General features: G+C 34.0%; 2 protein-coding genes across 3 annotated transcripts in view; one reads left to right on the top strand and one right to left on the bottom strand.

The window, feature by feature from the left end:
• Positions 1 to 5,138, top strand: part of LOC111502523 (E3 ubiquitin-protein ligase ZNRF1) — a 52,503-nt gene extending 47,365 nt beyond the window's left edge. For both annotated transcript variants that reach the window (XM_074176855.1, XM_023156622.2), the window contains one exon: positions 2,527 to 5,138. In XM_074176855.1, the coding sequence (XP_074032956.1) occupies positions 2,527 to 2,584 (58 nt within the window). In that variant the 3' untranslated portion in view covers positions 2,585 to 5,138. The remainder of the gene's footprint in view (positions 1 to 2,526) is intronic.
• The window catches only part of RhoGAP1A (Rho GTPase activating protein at 1A), a 33,135-nt gene continuing 15,097 nt past the window's right edge, over positions 2,604 to 20,641 (bottom strand). Inside the window, exons 9-14 of the mRNA XM_074176853.1 lie at positions 20,276 to 20,458; positions 19,831 to 20,212; positions 14,967 to 15,330; positions 13,840 to 13,979; positions 13,534 to 13,780; positions 2,604 to 10,904 (exon numbers count right to left, since the gene is read on the bottom strand). Coding sequence (XP_074032954.1) covers positions 10,694 to 10,904; positions 13,534 to 13,780; positions 13,840 to 13,979; positions 14,967 to 15,330; positions 19,831 to 20,212; positions 20,276 to 20,458 — 1,527 coding nt within the window. The 3' untranslated portion in view covers positions 2,604 to 10,693. The remainder of the gene's footprint in view (positions 10,905 to 13,533; positions 13,781 to 13,839; positions 13,980 to 14,966; positions 15,331 to 19,830; positions 20,213 to 20,275; positions 20,459 to 20,641) is intronic.

Below are 20,641 nucleotides of genomic sequence, written 5' to 3' on the forward strand. Positions count from 1 at the left end.
ACAGTTCTTCGAGTCATTAAGATAGGGGATGTCATTCATCATGCAATGAAACGAAAACAAAGGAATAAAAAATTCGCCAACGTTGATGGTGATGGTGAAGTACCAACCTTGGAAATGATTTGGTATAAAATACTCGACTATCCCGATTGCAATTGCAAATCTTTAGAAACTCTACGAGGTGTCTTATTGTCTTGTGGTTTCAAATATAAAAAATTGAACAATCGGATGGTCATAATGGAATCGACATGCATTGTTCAACTCCGACAAGAATATTTGAGGCGAATGAAAAGCTATCGAGAATCCAGCAGACATATAATCTACCTCGACGAAACTTGGTTTGACACCCATGATGTTGTCAAATATGGCTTGGTAGACGAAACCAAGTATTGTGCTTTGAACACACCTTCTTCAAGAGGAAAACGTGTTATAATTTTGCGTGCCGGGTTTCGTACCTAACGCTTTGCTTGTGTCGGCCAAAAATATAAAAGATTCGTCTGCTGCTGATAACGCTTCGTATCATTCTCGGTTATTGACTACAATACCAAACAATAACGCAAAAAAAGCAGATATTGTTGATTTCATGCGAAATCATGACATGGAAATACCCGAAGAGATTCCAACGAAAAAGGTATTACTGGCGACCATAAAACAACGTAATTTCAAAAAAGAGTATATTATTGATTCGATGTGTGAAACACGTGGTCATATTCTCTTACGTTTGCCTCCATACTATTGTGTGTTCAAGCCAATTGAAATGGTTTCGGCCACAATGAAAGAAAGCTTGCGGAAATGTAATCAGTCACCGACTTTGAATGCTGTAGTGCTTGACAAAATAAGGCGAGTGGTGAATGAAGTAGGTAATAGTGATGAGTAGAAGAACTGTGTGGCCCACGTTATAAAAGAAGAGAACACATATTATGTTCAAAGTTCCATAAATCCGATCGTTATTCAACCCGATGATGATTCCACCTCATCCAAATATAGCGAAGAAGAATTTTGATTTTAATAGCAATTTTGTTGGCCTCTATCATTTTCTAAACATGTTTGACGAGAATTCGGTGTGATTATTTGTGTTTTCATTGTATTTTAGAGTTTTCGAGTAGGAAATCAACTACCTTAAATTTCGAAGTTTCTCATAATTACCCATGGTGGAAAAATTCAGTTGAGATAACTTTTTCATGGGGTGATCAATTGCTATGATTGTCAGAATAAGTAACTGAAAAACTACCACTGAAAAAAAAAATATGCCGACGCCTATGTCGAGGCGGGAATTCCTTCTCTGTGCTGTTCCAATTGGTATTGGAAATACTTTACTGTCATTATTTTCATCGAAAGGAAATGAAGTCTACAGGAGTCTAAGAAACCAGCCCCAGATAATATCCTTACGGTCTTTTTTTTGCAACATAAATATCCTATTTGCGTTAGTACTATGGAATTAGAATGGAAAAAAGCGTAGTTAGCTGATAATAGCGCCTGTTGAGAGATTATATCTTTCAATTTCCGAAGAAGAAATGTATATTTCGACAGTTTGATGCTAAGTTGTTCAATGTGCTCTAACCAGTTCAAATTATCGTCTCGATGTATGTGTCCTTCATCCCAAGAGGTGTTTGATGTAAAAATGATGTGTTGAATTTTATTTTCGTTCAACATTAGATTATTTCTTTTGAACCATACGTCAGCATTCTTTTGAATTTGATTTATATCGCGCACCAAATTACCCTTGATTTTTCCGGATGTCGTAAGAGTAGTATCATCGGCGAAAGCAAAACAATTATGAGGTGACGTGAAGGATATATAGATTATGAATAAAAGAGGCCCGAGAACTGAGCCTTGGGGAACTCCCACTTGTAAACATTTGTCTGACTCAGAGTACAATCACCGTATGCCACTGTCGACATTTCAAGTATTTTTGTGTACTTAATTACATTTTTCACACAATCTTTGAGCCAAATTTTTTTATCCATTTCTTTCGATAGCAGAAAATCGTCGTACATCCAAAATACTTCCAACTTTTATGCCTCTCACCAACAAACTAAACATGTTAAACAGTTTGATCTGTGAGCATATGTTCGAGACGAATGTACCAACATAAAAAAATGGCTAATCGAGTGTGGGCACCCCGCCAAATTTGAATTTTCACTTTATTTTTTCAACAGACCTCGTACTAAAATACCCATATTTGCCGAAAATTCAAAAATCGAATATTGAACTCCAAGGATTTTACCTTGTAAAAGCTTTTAAAGATCAAAGATCACCCGTTGTAAATATCCTGCAACAAAGTACAGTTGCCATTCCATTTGAGCCATCATTCCTGTATAAACGCCAAGTTTTGTAGGAATTAACGTTGCGGGTGCTAATGTAAAATTAGTTGTTGATGTTGTCTCAAATTCTTGGCTCTTTTTATATCTGATTGAGTTCAAGGTTTGTCAAAAATGACTTTTTTTCTACGTTGTATAATAGCCAGTTTTATATCTACCATCGTGAAAATTTGACACTCATTACTGTTATCAATTTTTTTTTTTTCAGGTGTATAGACCAGTGGTTCGATGTAAACAGATCCTGTCCGGAACATCCTGGTGATTAGCGTAATTTTTGGAAAGAGCTTGTGTAAATATGTAAATATATTCTTGAAGTGGATACATTGAAACAATCGACGAAAAAAATGTGTATATTGTAGGATCCTAAAGAGAGAAACCATGTAAAGAGTTACCGAATAAGAGTTGTAACATCAGGTTTTAAATTGTAAGACTTTTTTCGTTCATTCAGGCTACAGTCTAAAATGAGACAAATGTTGGGGCGTTGGTGGAAAAGTAGGAAATCGGTTAAGCATTGTAATTTAATTTTTTCAACAGATTGAATCAACAACTCCATATATAAATATTTTCTGTGGCTGTTATTTATAATCATTGTTTCTGTGAAGTCATCGCTAGTGAATTCTTGTTCAAAAAATTAAGTACAAAAAGAAATCAGAACTGTTTGTTTTGAATTTAAGAATAGTTTCAATTCTCAATCCACTGCTAGAGAAAAACTATAAGTTTGACTAGGGTTTCTTTTTGTTTACTTTCAGTCTACCTCTCACACTTTCATATGACCTACATTCTCCTATTTTAGACTGTAGCTAATGATGTTTACACCATTACCATTAGGCGTAACACTTCGCCCTTTTCATTTCCATGTTCAGCTGTCAGAAAAATCTATGTAGGAACTGTGTTGTTGAAAGGAAAAGCTGGCTGATTGTTGATGAGGCGTGTATCTGTGACAAGGGGCGTTTTTAACAAATATACTATTAATGTTTCAAGCGGGCTTGACATTAAACTTCTCAGCAAATTTCTTGTGGCTGGAATAAAAGTTTCGGGGGAAATTTGACGACCTAGCAATAAACAGAATCCCTTATTTTATTTCTTTCTCAGCAACCAATATTTGCTACTTTCGAAATCTTGATTTTTTTCATTTTGTGAATTTCTCTTGAAAAAACTGGACATTCAAGCCGATAGATTGTTACGCCATCTCCATCTTGGTTCGTGAATCGTTTCTCCTGGTTTTTGATGTCAACTTCGTTTTGGATGTTGAAAAAAATGATTTAAAAGTTTTTCTACCAGAGAATCCATGTTAACAGTTGGTCAATTTTTTACAATCTATTGTTATTGAAAATGCCCAAATGGCTATAATTCTAACATTGGCTTTAAAAGATAACAAGAATAACACAGTGGAGATTATTATAATATACTATCAACATGTCTAATCACAGTTAAACTCTGTTTATTTTTGTGATGAGTTTGATTTTTTTTTTTTTAAAAGATATATTTTTGATACTATTGAATGGCTTATGTATTTGGTTGTTGTTCATGCGGAACTAGCTCAAACCTTGCATTAGCCTCGCTTTTTATGCAATTTTCACGCAAGTTTCACAGAACGTAGATGTTACCAGTAATCAAAAATGATTCTTGTAAATTAATAATTGAGCTGCCGGGTATTGTATTGCGTCTCAATTGGTCTTACGAATCAATGTTGGATTTTCGTTTAAAAATTATGATCTCCTACAAGTTTCTTTGATTTGTTGAAACAGATTAGCTTTCCGCTGACATTATTTTATTAATTGAACAAATTGTGCTTGTTATACCGACGCATCACCTGAGTGGTCTGATAATGGTATAAAATTTTGTGATCGTGATTGTGATAGTCTGGACTAACGCTAAGGTTGTTTTATTTGTGGGATACTTTCTTAATGGACTGCAAATCCATGCCTCTCAAAAATGTGCGATTAGAAATCGATTTTTCAGCTTCATGTCGTCCGTTCTAGGCGGTGAACATGCACTTTACTTAGATTTTCATCTGCATCACCTTCAAACTTCGGCATAGGCCTGAAATTCATTTTCTATTTCAGGATTATGAAAATCATACATTTTTAAAAAGTCTCAAATCATCCTCCATGGGTTTGGAGTCTATTAAGGTGTTAATGATTGTTCTTCTTGGATGAGGATGGAGTTTATATTTGACGTGGAGACTTGATTCAAATGAAGAAAAGCGCTTCAAATTTGAGAATCCTGTCAGACAGGTGTTTGTAATACATGAAATCACCCTGCTCTAGGATTAATAAGAAAATAATCAGAGCTGTTTTATATTGGTGATGAAATAAATTGATTTTTGAATAATTGTTTGAGTCACACCTTCGATAATTTCAACTTTTTTTAACATTTGACATATTCAACTTTTTTCCTCATCAAGAATTTCACCAGGAACCCAGAATTTTACTTATCAATCCATTTGTATGAGGAATTATTGTATTTCTCTGGAAATCGTCAAAATCCAATTTCCAGGGACTTACTCTTGCAATATAGGCAGTCTACAAAATGTCTTGATTTAATATTGAATTGTCTCGAGTTCTGACATAAACAAAATCAACCAAAGACATTTTTTATTTTAAAGTGATTACATGATAAGGTGCTAATTGTGAACTACCCTAATTTTAAGTTTATTCGTTACCTATATTTTTAATGTCATGGACATATTAGATGTTATTTTATGTTAATTTTGTATTTGTTGCAGAGAACTTCTTCTAAAGAAGTGCCATATTTTCATTATTATCAACTGAATATCTAAGGTTTAGCCTTGTAGTCAAATAAAATTGTAACATTTTCCAGCCTTGCTTTTTTTGTGAAACATTCCTTCGGAAGTTATCTGTAAATTGATACAGGTGAGTAAATTCTTGACGGTTGGTATTATAACCTGTCGTGCTTCCACTACACGCTACAGTTTGATATTTCCAAGGTTTCGAAAGCATACCGATCTCCACAGTTTCAGACAGTTTTATTTCTACAGCTGTTTTCTCCGGGGCGTTTTGAGCGATATTAGATTTATCTGGTCTTCGAAATCGGAAATGTACTGCGTGTCCTTTGAATCTAGTTTTATTGGCTCGCTTAGTCTGACCAATATATTTTTGTTATAGTCCTCACAGCTTATTTTATACATCTTCAACTTTTTAGTTTAACTTATTGCGTAATCTCCCCACCAAGGAATTCAAAATATGCAATATTCTTAGTCAAATTTTCATTTGATAATTAATAAGTCTGGAAACAACAAATTACGGTATGTGAACTATCCTTTGAGATATAAATAAAGACCATTATGAATTTATTCATTGAATTTTTCCAACAAGCGAGCAATCCTCAGAAGTCTAAGGAGGTGTCAACAGAATTATTAACTAATGTTTTGCAAACAAACTTACCGAGTACCTAGTACTAAGATCTTTGTGAAAGTAAGACATTCATCAGAAGGTTGAGAAGTTAGGAAATTTTGCTTTGACTACACATAGAAACTAGTCCTTTCGTAGGATAAAAAATTATTTTGGTAACTTACCTGTAACTGCAGTAAGAAAAAAAAACTGTCTTTTATTCTTGAATATGTATATTGCAATCAATTACAAATGTATATAAAATATAATTTTAACATAGGTAGATATATGCATGTTCTTACGATGTAATAAGACATCAATATGTAATAAATAGATGCTAAATACATTCACACATTTACAGAATACTTACAGGCCTACTTAAGGGAATAAAACATAGTCGATCCTATACAAATAAATACTGAATTTATTCAAAACGACGGAATATGTGCCTTGGATACTTTAATAAACTTTCAAAATAAAATTAATTATTTCCGGCTCTCCCTATAACATCAACACTTTTTCATTATTAAAGAGTGAGGCAGTACACGTAAATACTAATATAATAAAAAATAAGAGATGCCACTGATTCGAGCAAAATAAATCCTAACTTTCAATAAATTGATGGATGTAGTCGTTACTATGTGGTAAGAAATCATAATGAAGAAAAGATAATTGAAACTTGCAAGTGGTAAAAAACAAAGTTTCACTTCTCTTTTCTTCATGACAATAAATTAAATGATATCCATATTAAAAGAGCTACTGAAAAATGTTTTTGAAGAGTTCTCACTTTTTTGTAAATCACCCAAAAAATTCTATCTAGAAATAATAATCTGGTTTAGACTCTTATGGGTTAGCAATAATGACTTGGCCTTGAAAAGTTTTTAGTTATTATAACCTATGAATGTTCAAGAAAGAAAAATTCATTCAAAAATTTATGTTGATTCTCTAGCTCCTACCTTTTGTGATATAAGCCCAAATAAACCATTTTTTGTAATTCAACTATTTCTCAGGTTTCATAACATTGAGATATACCTGTGCCAAAAATTACAGGTTGTAACTTGTACAAATATAACCTCAAAATTCCTGTACTGAGCAGTATGGGCTGCAACAACCAGTTTTAGATATGTAACTGTCATATGTCAATTTTATATTTATTCTGTATACTTGTGTATATACCTGAAGAGTATATAATTATATGCGATAAAGGTAGCATAGAAATATTTGCATCTTCTGAGTTTGAAGGATCCCACCAGTAAATTTTGAATCCCTGATGCTGATGCATAATTTTATGATACTGTTGATTCTTCTTCAAGTAGTGGCCTGGCTACTGGGGCTATCCGGCCAAAAGGTTCACGATTTTTTCAGGAGTCGGGTGAGATCACAGTAAAGTGGATCTGAACAACACAGTCTATCACAACTGGAAAAATTGTAATATGACAGTTTGAAGTTTCCTCCAAAAATTAGAAAAAAAACAGAATCTAGATTTTTATGTTATAAATGTACAAACTTATCACCTGTGAAAAAACACAAATTTTTCTGCAAAGTATACCCCAATTGTGATTATACTGTTTGAGAAATAATTAATGACGCATGGTGATCTGACTTGGTCAAAAGATGTCCAAAGAAGGAAAAGTCACTGGTAACCTGGTTGAGCTTTTGAAAACATTAACAAATTGTGATGTATTTGTATCAAACAATACAGATTTTGTGTGTTTATATAGGAAACAAAAAGAGAAAAGTTTTAAAGGAGCAAGTTGAAAAAACGAAATTGAAGATGACCCAAAGGAGTCATAGTACCACCAAATTGTCACTGAAAATATAGAAAAAAAAATAGGCATAGGTGGGTTGGGTAGAAAATCTAAAAAAATCGTATAGATCAAGTTTTAGGGAATAATAATCTCTAAATTTCGAACGTTACAACTATTCATAGAATTTAACACTTGAGTTACTGCAAAAACAAATACATGTTGGTACTGATTTATTCGATTGAGGAGCATTCATAAAAGTGTTCATAATTATCAAAATCAAGCTGGTTTTTTCAATTTACCCTGTACTTTAAACCCTCAGTCAAAATATCTAAGTTGTAAAAGATTTAGTTTTACATCCTCATCACACTTCAAAATCCTCTGTGTAGAACTGTCCACCTATTGAGTTGAAAGAATTTTCCGGGTCTTTTGGCCGCGAACTGCAGGTTTTTACATCTAATGTTTCACCCACAACTACAGTAGACATTCTCAAATGAGACAATGGACGCAGTGCTCTTGTTGTCTTGCAACACATACTAAACAGTTGAGGCTCTGATTTCATTCTATCAGTGGTAAGGGTAGCTATATGATGATTCACTGTCTTATAAAATGAATAAAATCTATTGCATTATTTGGAGTATTATACATCTATACTAAAATCAGGAATGATTTATTGACCAAAAACCTTAATTTTGCTCTACAAGAGAAACAAAATATAGCTGAAGTATTCAAAAAATGAAGGTTTCGTTTTATTCCCGAATATCGAATATGATTCTACCTTAACAGACTCCTTTTTATGTATACTCTATCTATGCTAACAGAATCAGAGGGTAGACAATCTGTAGATATGGATTCAAGATGACAGCAGTAAAGTAATCGTAAGGACGGGTAGAAGCTTGAAGGGAACCAAGTGACCATGAAGTTTCTATGGAACACAAGGTATGTTATCCTTCATGGAACACAACATTAAGAGTGACGTTGAAGCTGTCATTTGTCAAGTCTGTCATCATCGCCATGAGGAGGTCGTACTAGGATGAACTTCAGATTCAGATCTACCAACGAATCTGAAGTTCATGTGATAGATGACAGGTCATGAAATTCGTGTCCCATAACGTGATTTCAGTCCAGCGCCAACCCCCACTTCAGAATTCCCGACGGCAGCCATCACGGGTTCATAGCTTATCTACTACAAACTGACCACCAAACAACTAGAGGACTACGCCCATTATATCATTGCCTTTTGAACAGTTTGCCACAATTATAGACACATCAGGCACATGTAGAAACATGCAGACCATAACTAAGAAACTCGAAAAATAACAACAGTTTTTCCACGGTTATGGAAATTTGCATTCTTTGTCCAACTATTGTTTCTTTTTTCAGTATACAACATGGCTGTACTATATAGTATTCCTATTTCATTATAGCTGACAAGTTCCTCTGTAGAAATTCTCGAAGACACTCTTTACAAAATTCTAAAGATACACTTAGAACGATAGGTAAACAAATTTCAAATAACCGAATATATTTCCTACAAAGTGTTTATCGATAATTGAAAAAAAAAAAAGATTAAAAATGAATTTAAGTACTCAGGAAATCAAGAGGAATGTTGATTGCAATAGGCTGGGCCTAACACAAGTCAAATACTTCGTAGGTGACTAGATTGATTCAGCTTTGAGCTGCATTCTATAAATTTTTAGTACAAAGTACCTTATCTCTTTCCTGGTTTTCCAGATAAGTACAAAACGTTTTTGACACAATGTGGAAGACAAGTGAAATAAATAGGGATAATACAATTAAAAAAAATCAAATGCATGTAGTGTATTGGAGGAAAATTAAATAATTATGACATAAAACATATATTCCTGGGAGGTGAATATGATATGCTCAAGTACAGGCGAAAAACCTTGACCCTTGCCTTTCATGTGAACCTACGATTTTGAAGGTACGTGTGGCAGATACCAGACAAAAAACCAACAACTAACGATGGAAGGTCATCCTCATTTCCTTCAGGTTTGGAGTCCAGCTCCCCTACCCTTTCGGCTGATTATTGGTCTCAGGAAGGACCAATGGGTTCATGGCTGATTTGTAGGGCGGCATGAAGTCCTTAGACATCAGTGCCGCCCTTCACGGGATAAACCTACCTGGCTGGGGTGGGAACACAACAACAACTAACGAATTTAATTCCAACTAGTCATAAGCTCTAGCTGCAGTTGATTCAGTAGGATGTCCACTGCGCCATCTGCAGACAAAGTCCGAAAACAACTCCACAAACACATGAGAGGTAAGGGGTAAGGGGTTTTTCACCTGAACTTGGGCATGTCATATGCACCTCTCTGGAATATGTTTAGTATTCTGACTCCCACCTTGGAATATGTGTTTGTGGAGTTGTTTCTGTACTATGTCTGCAGGTGGTGCAGTGAACATTCTACTGAATCAACTTCAGATAAAGCGTATGACTTGTTGGAATCAATTTTGTTTGTTCGAGATACTAAGACGTTTCACTCCGTCTGAAATGACCTTCCCAGTACTGACGAGGAGCAAGTGCTCCGAAACCAGTCTATCTGCGGTCCAGTTATATCAAACCAATGCCGGACAAAAAACTGAAGTGAATCTATCAGGCACCTGTGCAACTTCTTCAATTCGAAAGATTGGTTGCAAGTAATTTCCCATATATGAGAAGCTGAAATTACTTCAATTCCGTTGGAGCGACCACCAATAGATCGGTTTCGGAGTATTAGCTTCTCATCAGTACTGGGAGGGTCATTTCAGAGGAAGTGAAGGGTAAAAAAGTTAGGTTTTGTATCAATTCAAAAGAGCAAAGTTTATAATATAAAAATACAACACAAAAAACAAACTTTAAATCAATATATACTATGAAGAAAGTTATTTGAATTAAATTTTCAATTGAAATTTACGAAGCACCAGAAATCACTACATGTATTTGCGATAAAATGACATCACAAACGTGTACTCATGGATCACAAAGAAAAATTACCGGATAAACACTCTGCGCAAATTGGAACAATTATAAATTGCAATAAAAAATCCGCACACTAGTTTGAACTTCGTTCTGGTCGTATTTTACACAAAACAGTTATAATAATAAAAATGATAATTACAGTCACGCAGGTATTGTATACAAGTTATACAAAGCATGTCCTTTTCTTGGAAACTGAGATAACAAATACTTACAGAGATCCAAAAAAAATACTCAGGACATACTACATAAAATAAATTTGGCTTACAACTCTCTCTCTTGAAATCACACATCTCCTCATCTGCATATCCGCTGCGAGTTGTTCAAGAGGTCTTGCAGATAACAGTATAGGATGCCGGCCTGCGCCATTACGTCTACGGTGCCGGCCGCTAGGAGGTCTTTTTGCTGCTTCAAGTCCGGTTTCAACCCAGGGCGTAGCAGGGTAGGTCCAAAAACAGTCGCCAAATTGTGGAGAGACATCTTGTTTTCGCTTTCGTGTCTGTGTATCCTAGAAATATACAATACAATACAATATCTTTATTCCTTGAATTGATCACTTCACAATGATATAGTAGTCGTCAATGCTAAAAACATGAAATGTATATAAATATTAGTACAACAGCATTACAAAATGCATTAATTTAACACAAGAGAGTGCTTGTTTAATATAAACAATCAAAAGTGTTTATACATGTACATAATAGTTGAAATAGGTATGCCAGACATTATATTAATTGTTGATTAGCAAATGTGGATATTCAAAATATTCATTGATATTGTAAAAACAACCATCTACAAGATAGTCTGATTCTCCTTTTAAATACTAAAATTGATGCAACACTTTTTAGGCCGGAAGGTAGACGTAGATAATTTATTAATTCCTTCAGATTCTGTTTACAACATGAGACAGGTCAAACAAGGTGCGAACATTAACAATATCGTCAGTTTATATTTATAGGATAAAATACGTGGAATGAAACATATTGAAAGCTGATTGAAAGTTAATTACTCATATTAAAAGCTTATTACATAACAGTGAGATTAGCCAGGGTCACTGATATAATCATCTAAGGATAAAATGCTCCTCGGATCAAGTATTTTTTCAACATCTGTTCAAACATTTTCAAATTTGTTTCTAATTCAATATTTTCAGGTATCAGTTTGAATAGATATGCCCCAGCATATGAAGGTGATTTCTTGTGCTGTGATCCGAGTGCGTATTGCAGATGGAAGTCATTTTTTTTTCTGTTATCATATTTGTGATACTCGCTATTCTTATTCAGTTTTCCTTCGTTAGTGAAGGTATATATCAATAGTTTGTGAAGATAAATAGATGTGAGTGTCAAAATATCATTGTTGGCAAATACGTTTCATCACGATTTCCTATGGTCAAGATCAAATATTCTGATAAATTTAGTTTGATGTCAGTTTCAAATATTATAATTTGTTGTTGCATAAACTAAACGCTTTAGGTATTCAAGAAAACATTCTGAAATGGATTGAAAATTATTTAGCCTGCAGAGTACAATTTGTAAAATATGGTAACTCAGTATCTTCCTCAATTACAGTTTCATCGGGTGTACCATATGGTTCTCATTTAGGGCCACTGCTTTTCAACCTATTTATAAATGACTTGAAAGGTGTTATTCTCTATAGTGAATTTCTTTTGTTTGCTGATGACCTGAAGATGTTTAAAGTTATTCATGGCTCAACTGATACAGAATTATCCAGCCCCACTTTGATTATTGTGGGAGCTTACTATACTTCCTTGATTCTAATAAAATTTCACAACTACAAAAGCTGCAAAATCACGGTATGAGAATAATACTGAAGTGTAATTGTTTTACCCGCATTGCAGCGATGTTAGATTGTTTGCAGTGAGTATTGGCGAATAACAGATTTTATAAATTAACAATGATTTTTATTTATAAGATATTACATAAGCTACTTCCAGATTATCTAAGTGAATTTACTACGATTAACTCCCAAATACATAACTATACTACTAGAGGAAATAATATAATTCATCTCCCTAATTGGAAAATGGCAAACTCAATGAAATCGCTATTCTATAAAGGACTCAATGAGTTCAATAAGCTACCACAAGACTTCAAGCAATCTAATATCATTTATGTATTTAAAACGAGGATCAGTAAACATATCCAGTCACTATAAATCACCAGAATGTATTACAACATAATCAATCTTGTTCACACGAATTAATATACTTCAAGTGCATTATTTCATTTTTTATAATTTGTCTTTTTTTCTTTTTATTATATAACTATTAGTCTAGAAACATGTTTGTATAGCTATTTTTTTATTTTTATATTAGGACATGTCCTACTAAATAAAAATAAAGTTCTTCTTCTTATTAATCGAATAAAATTCCACAATTTGGTGCCCTTATATCATGTGGATATTGATATGCTTGAAAGTGTTCAAAATAAGTTTTTAAGGTACTCTGCATATAAACTGGGATATCATTGGTGAATATGACTATAAAATTATATTGGACACTCTTAACTTAAATATTCTGGCTCATAGAAGATTAGAATCAGATCTTACACTAATGCATAAAGTTTCCCGGAACTTTAAATGTGAATCCAAGGAGAACAAGAAATTTGGAAATCTTCAAAGTACCCATTTGTTGCACCAACTATGGCCGGAATGAATCTGTAGGTAAAATTTTGAGACTTGCAAATACATACAATGTAGATTTAGAACTTTTCAATTCATTTTTGGAAACATTTAAAAAGACTGAAAAGATTGTAATTCATTAACTTATTTCAACGATTTTTTTATTTTATATACCTAGCTTAGATTACTGTTAAATACATATGTGTGAACCTGTTAATTATTTTGTAAAAATATGCATTGCCGTAAATAAATACACTTCTTCTGTATATAAATTACAGTATCATCTGCAAAAGAGAAACATTTTCACTGAAATTTGATTTAGTTTCGCCATTCACATAAATTAAATAAAGAACTGGGCCAAGACGGTTTGATAGCTAAAAATTTTGCAACATCTGTAAAAAGTTATACTTTATTTTTATAGTATTATTGAATTTTTTGAATCAACGATACTTGTGCCCGAATTTTTTCTCTTGCATAAAATTATCAGCTACACTAACCTCATCAAATGCTCCAAAATGAAAGTTATGGTTTGCTTATTGGGCTCCGGAAGTTTGGAGAAGCACTCGTTGAGTAATTCAGTCCTCTTTTTCAAATTACCGTTCGTATTATTGAACGCTTCCAGCAGCTCAGGATACCGTTGATCCGTGAACAAAGCCTCAGGAAGTTCTCTCAGGTACAGCCTCAAAATACCCGTTACGGAATGTATGTCGACCTCCTTCAGAAGTTGTTCCGCCTCATAAGAGTCTGAAATGGAACAAGAAAATTACCTGCAAAATTTGCAACAGAATATTCAAGGAACTTACTTGTCTCGAAGGATTTTTTCAGTTTGGATATATCTAGTGCAGAACCCGACACTCTGTATATACCCACTTCAGACATGCCTCGTCTTTCGACTTCTCTGATACACGCTGTTATGATGAAAGGAATATTTCTTTTCTGCCGTCTGCAATGAATAAATTAGATTCAATTTTCAAGCAACATCAAATGAAAAATGATTTAAAAAATGAGCTGATCACCTTCCAATTTGAACGAGAAGTGAAACTTATACTCCAACAATATCACCAATGCTCTTCCCGATGTGCGTTTCACCAACCAAGTTGCCGTCTTCAGGAAATTAAGTTTGCTTTCTTTTCTGGTGAAACGCGCTTCAAAAAGAGTATTGCAGTTCTGGTAATTAGAAAAGGTGCTTCTCTTTGATTTATTCTATGCCAGAGGTACCAGTTTTCCTTTTTACCAAGAAACTCAAGTTCATAGGACGACAATGAATCAACAAAAAAACTATGAAATGAAATGAGTTATAGAAACCTATTAAAAAATAACTTGTATGCTGTTATTCTCTATAGTGAATCTATTCTACTTCGCTTACGCAAGCGAAACCATATAAAAACACCACAAGAAGAACCTAACATCAGTTACACCTCTCGAAGCAAAGCAGTAACTCGTCTTGATAATGCCATCTGAGATGATGGCGAAAAGTCGACTATCGAATAGTACACAACGGATAAACAATATATATATATATATATTTTTTTTTTTTGAATCCACAAACACTGGCAGAAATCAGTGTGACACGAAGTTATTTCATTTTCTAACAAGTTTCATTTCATTGTCAAGTGTAAAATAACAATTTCTAAACTATATTACAAATTTGGGTCAAGATTCACTCGTTTCGATTTCCCAAGTCCATATTTTTATTCTTGTTATTATAAACTAAATATTTCGAAACGACATGTCAGTTCAATGATCAAGTTTGACTTATCAAGATTCATTATGCTTTTCACTATAAGAGGTTTACAAAACCGCGACACGTCTTTCGTTATACAACAGCTTTCTCAAGCAGGAATTCTAACCTAATCAATAAAATGACATGAAGCTAATCTTAATTGATTTTAAAGTGAAAATAATCCATTATTACAGGCAGTACACTCACTTGCAAACGGCCTGTATCTTCTCGCCGAACAAGGCGCCGACTTTTCCAGTCGGCACCCTCCTCAAACTCACTTCGCACGGAATGTACTTCAACCCCATCCTCAGCGTGCAGCCGTTGATGGAGAAATCCTTTTCGGTTACTTGGCGACTCAGCCATTTCCTGCTCAGCTTCTGGGTAAACTTTCCAAACAAGGTAGGATTCGGATTGCTGTCGCAATAAACCAATATCCGAAGATTTTCACACCCCTCAAGATCTACGATGAAGTTCTCGTTCCATTGAGGGTTGTTTGTATTGCACACGATTTTCGTTTTCGCTTTTTGAAAGAAGTGACCGTAGAAGTCAACTTCGATGCAAACATACATATCTGAAAGGAACAATTAATGAATAACAATGATAGTAATGACAATAATAAAGAGATTTATTTATTCTTGAGAGAGAGAAATACGTTTATTGTCCTAAGAAAGAGTTCTTGTTGACAAACGATTATGAACTATGTCAAAGTAGTATAAAAGTAATTCCTAAAAGCCCATTTATGTAAAATAGGGTGTCAACACATGTTTACGAAACAAAATAAATGCTATACAATTTAAAATTCAAAAAAACTCCTTAAAAAATATGCTATATTATAGTGACATACAGTAGTCAACTACAATTCATAAAAAGCGTTGTCACTGTAAAATTAATCTAAACTATAATAGACTTTATCAATCAAAATGTCGCTTAATTTTTTCCTGAAAATATTAAAAGAATAACTCTTCAGGTATATGGGAATTTTGTTGTACATCTTTATTCCATTGTATATCAATGAGTCCTTCACCATTGTTTGTGTGAGCAGGGGAAGTCTGATCAAGTTAGCTTGACGTGTATAGTGTATTATAGTGTATCATCACGAGCAGATATACTTTTATGAATCAGACTTACTGTTTCAAGAATGAATAGAGATATTATTGTCAGAATTCGTTGTTCAATGAATAATGGTTTGCAGTGATCTTGAAACTTTGTCCTCACACATACCGGACAGCTCGCTTCTGTAAAACGAAAACAGTCTGCAGCATGCTTTTGCTACATACTCCCCAGAAGGCAATACCATATCTTATATGTGCATCCACAAAGGCAAAGTACGCAGATCTTGCAAAGGTTCTACCCAGTTCCTTCGAAACTGACTTCACTACAAAGCAGCCAGATGCAAGTTTTTTATTCAACTTGATAATATGATCCTCAAATTTAAGCTTATTATCAATGTGAAGTCCTAAGAATTTGGAGGACAATTTCATCTCGAGAATGTTGTTATTCAAACTAAGAGGTGGGAGTTCACATTTGAATGTGAGGAGATGGGTTTTATCAAAGTTTAAAGAAAGCTTATTTGAGTCGCACCAGCTCTTAATTTTTTCCATGTCTACAGTGGCATCTTGAGCTAGTTTTGTAGGATCTTTTCCCTGCCACAGCAACGTTGTGTCGTCTGCAAATAATGTGATGCTAGCAGTTAGATCCAGTTGTGTTATATCATTAATATACAATAGAAACAAGATGGGTCCTAGGATGGAACCTTGAGGGACACCTGCTTTGATTTCTCCTACATTTGAGTCGGTTGAGATTTTTACAATTTGCTTTCGATGCAATAAGTACAATTCAAACCATCTAATGCTTCTGTGCTCAAAACCATAATGTTTCAGCTTCCGCAGTAAGATTCCATGATCAACGAGGTCAAATGCCTTGGAAAAGTCACAGAATACAGCTGGTGAATAGGCACCAGAATTCATATCACTATAAATCTTATGCAGAAAGTTAAAAATTGCATCACTGGTATTTTTGTTGTTTTGAAACCCATACTGATGTGGACTCAATATGTTATTATTATAGAGAAAGTAAATTAGCCGCCTTTTTATGATTTTTTCAATAATTTTTGATAAGGTCGGAACAAGTGATATAGGTCTGTAGTTTATTAGATCATCCCTGGCACCACCTTTGAAGAGCGGAATCACTACAGAAGTTTTTAAAAATTCAGGAAATGAGCCATTCACAAAGAAATCATTTATCAATGAGACAAGAACGTTAAAAACACAATCTGGCAGTGTCTCAAAGATTTTGAAAAACATTTCATCAATACCTGATGTTTTTTATTTGTAATTTCTTGAATAACATCTTTTGATTCATCTAGGTCAATGGGGATTAAATTAAATGTTTAACCTATTTGAACTCCCTTCAAATATTTAATTGTGTCGTTGGTCGAGACTGTAAAAACTGCATATTTTGCGGTTATTGAACAATAGTGGTTGTTTAATGTTGTGGGACTTATTGCTATATTATTAAATAATTTTTTTTTAATTTTCAGCTTTTATTAATATTTCAATTTTTTATTTTCTGGTTGTAGCTTGTATGTTATTTCCTTGTACTTTCAGTTTTTTGTTGTAATAAAATTGTTATTTTCGGTTAATCTATTATTTTTTTCAGGGATATTAAATCAATTTATATTATATTAGACAAGGGGAGTCCGAACTGATAAAATACACCACGAAACATTGTCAACCACCTTCAAACAGACAATAAACGTATTTATCCCTCTCCTTTTTACACACTCTCTCTTCCTCAATAATTACACGAGAATGTGAATTAAGTAGGCAAATAAAACCGTGCAAAGCTTATTGTTAAATCATCTGATCATCACCCGTATAGGTTAAGATCAACTGTATTACCAAATATGCGCCAAACAGTCAATCTAATAATAACACTGATGATCTTCAAACATGACTCAACCTCTGACAGAAGCACCAGATTCTTAAAAAGTTTGAAATAGATGAACACTTCAATCTAGCAGACCACTATTATAATATTCATGCAGTCATTGTTCACTGTGGTTCTGGAGTTGAATCTGGTCATTATTACGCATTGGTAAAAGACGATTGTTGTGTCACTAATTCTGGCGATGTCCTGAATTCATTGGAGCCTCTGGAGGTACCCTACATTTTGTTTTATGAAAGAGAGGATATTGGCAGATCAAGATCTTCAGATGATGTGGTGCTGCATGTTTTTCCGAGTTTTCATGCAGCTGAAAAAGCAAATGCGCCACTGGAATCAACAAAGTCGCCCCTGAGCGCCAATTATCTTTTGATGTTTCATAATTTCATGATTTGTGTTATTTTCTCGATGAATTATAGTAAAACCAATGGTTAATATAGAGTTGCGCTTGTGGAAAATTTTCAAATCCTTAAATATCAGCTGGGATCTTCATAAATGTGCTAATTCCACTTCGATTTTTGGTGTACTAATTGTTGATATTTCCCTAAAATAAAAACACACTTTTGTCTATTTTCCACTATATTAGTGGAATATAGTGGAAAATAGACAAAAGTGTGTTTTTGTAGTGTATCCTCAGTGAACATGAATTTCCACAAAATAAACAAGTCGTCAATCGAAGAAGTCCCTAAAATAACCTGAAATTTTGTATTTATTGCGATTCGTATGGTCAATTAGGAGTGTTATCTTATTATCTTGCTATGTGATAAGCAATGACCGGTATTGTTGAAAAATCTTTCATGGCTTTTGCATCACAATGCACCTGCTCACTTGTCATTACTTGTTCGTGATTTTTTGGCCAAAAACAACACCGTATTCATTCCTCAGCCACCATATTCACCAGATTTGGCCCTCTACGACTTCTTTCTGTTCCTAAGCCTGAAGGGACCCATGGAAGGACGGCGTTTTGCGACGATTGAGGAGATAAAATTTCAATCAACAAGAGAGCTCAAGGACATACAAAAATGTGCATATTAGAACTGCTTCGAAAGTTGGAAAAACTCTGGCACAAGTGTATTACATCTGAGAGGGAATACTTTGAAGGAGACAAAATAGAGACCTCGTATATGTTTATAGAGTAAATTCTAAATTCACATCATTTTTTGAACAGTCCACTAAGTTATATATTTATTACTCATTTTTGCAGTAAATCCAGTAACGAATTAAATTCTATTACATTCTTAATAATTGCATATTTCTCTTTGCTGACATGACCTATCAGTTATTAACTTTTTCAATGTGATGTTGTCCTTTCAAATCTGTTGGATTACAATGCAATCTTCACAAGATTCAATTTCAAAGTTGTTGCAAATATAAAAAAAAACAGATATGATCGTAAAGGTTAAAGCATCTCTTTGAAAAATCTTTCCCAATCCAAAAAATATATATTAAAAAAGAAATTTTGGATGACTAGAGGATTAAAAGTTTCATCGATAAATATGTGATCCCTGCATTATATCCGAAAATATCCAAAAAATGAGTTTCCTTAAATATTTCAATAAATACAGGAAAACATATAGAAATGTGATAAGTGCTGCAAAAAAAAATTATCGAAATAGATTTGATAATGCTGATAATTAAATGAAAGAAGGGTGGAATATAGGTAATGAATTAAGAGGAAAGCAATCTAAAGGAAAATCCACCAACACAGCAATAAGTCCCACAACATTAAACATGAAAGACGTTTACTGTCCTAAGAAAACAAGTTCCTGTTGACAAACGTTTTCTTGCTATGTTACAATAGCATAAAAATATTTGCTAAAACTTTATCTAGATAAAATAAAATGTCAAATACAAACATAACTTGCAATAATAGGCAAGGAGAGTGGAAATCATCAGTGATAGCCGATGGTTATATAAAAACTTTTGAGAAATGCCAACTGAAATGTTTCTAAATAACTTTTAAAAATGATATTCGTTCAGGTAAAAAACAGGAAAGAAAGGAACTCGACTGTTCAAAATAAAATTTTCATTCACCAATGACTGCCTTCAATAGTGTATTCAAGAAATACAGGAAACTATGACTGAACGAAATGTTTCAACACACAACGAATAAATTCGAAAAACTTACCACAAGAATAGTCCAATCCGCACAAATCATACACAAACACATGCAAGTCTCCCACGAGCAGTCTCTCGTCGTTGCCACTTCTCAACAGGTAAGACCCCATGTTCGTCTTCAGGTAGCTCCGGCACGCAGTTATCCAAGTCTGGAGTTCGCTGATAGGAGGAGCGTTCATTTTACCAGTTCTCTCAGTCTTCTGCAGTGTTTGAATCGCTTCGATCCACTGCGTGCGCTCAAAATCAGACGACAAGAAGAACATATAAGTCCGCCCAGTCATTTTGTTTTTGATTCTATACACTAAATTTGGCGATACCAGCACAAGTTGGCTCTCTAGTTCTATCAGTCTTTTTCTGAATTTGTCTGAACCCCTCGACTGTTTCGATCGATTCTGAAATGAAAGTTCAACAATAACATTCAATGGTAAAAAAAGAGCATAAGACAAAAAACTCACTTCGTTTGCTTTATCTTCTTGCCTCAACTGATCCCTGACGTTCGACGCCTGGGACTTCAGAGAGACTATGTTCGAAGACGCAATTTCATGCAGGTTTGCTGTTGTTTCTTCGAGCATTATTATATCCTCCACGGGTATGAACCATTTCAACTCGAATGTGTATTTTTCAGCCCGTCCAGCAGTCTGTAATCCAAAAATTGAAAAAGTTACTGAAAATAAATAAAGTTGAACAAATGTTTCAACATAGATCAGTAAAAAATCATCTTTCTCCCCCCACTTTATCTTTCGATCTCACCCTATCTACTAAATATTTTCCTCTTCACAACTTCCTAATTTTCAACCCTTCTTTATTCTTCATTTTTATAA

Source organism: Leptinotarsa decemlineata, unplaced genomic scaffold, assembly GCF_025532065.1.
Source record: "Leptinotarsa decemlineata unplaced genomic scaffold, Ldec_3_MD MMD2_tig00002082_RagTag_RagTag, whole genome shotgun sequence".
NCBI lineage: Eukaryota > Metazoa > Arthropoda > Insecta > Coleoptera > Chrysomelidae > Leptinotarsa > Leptinotarsa decemlineata.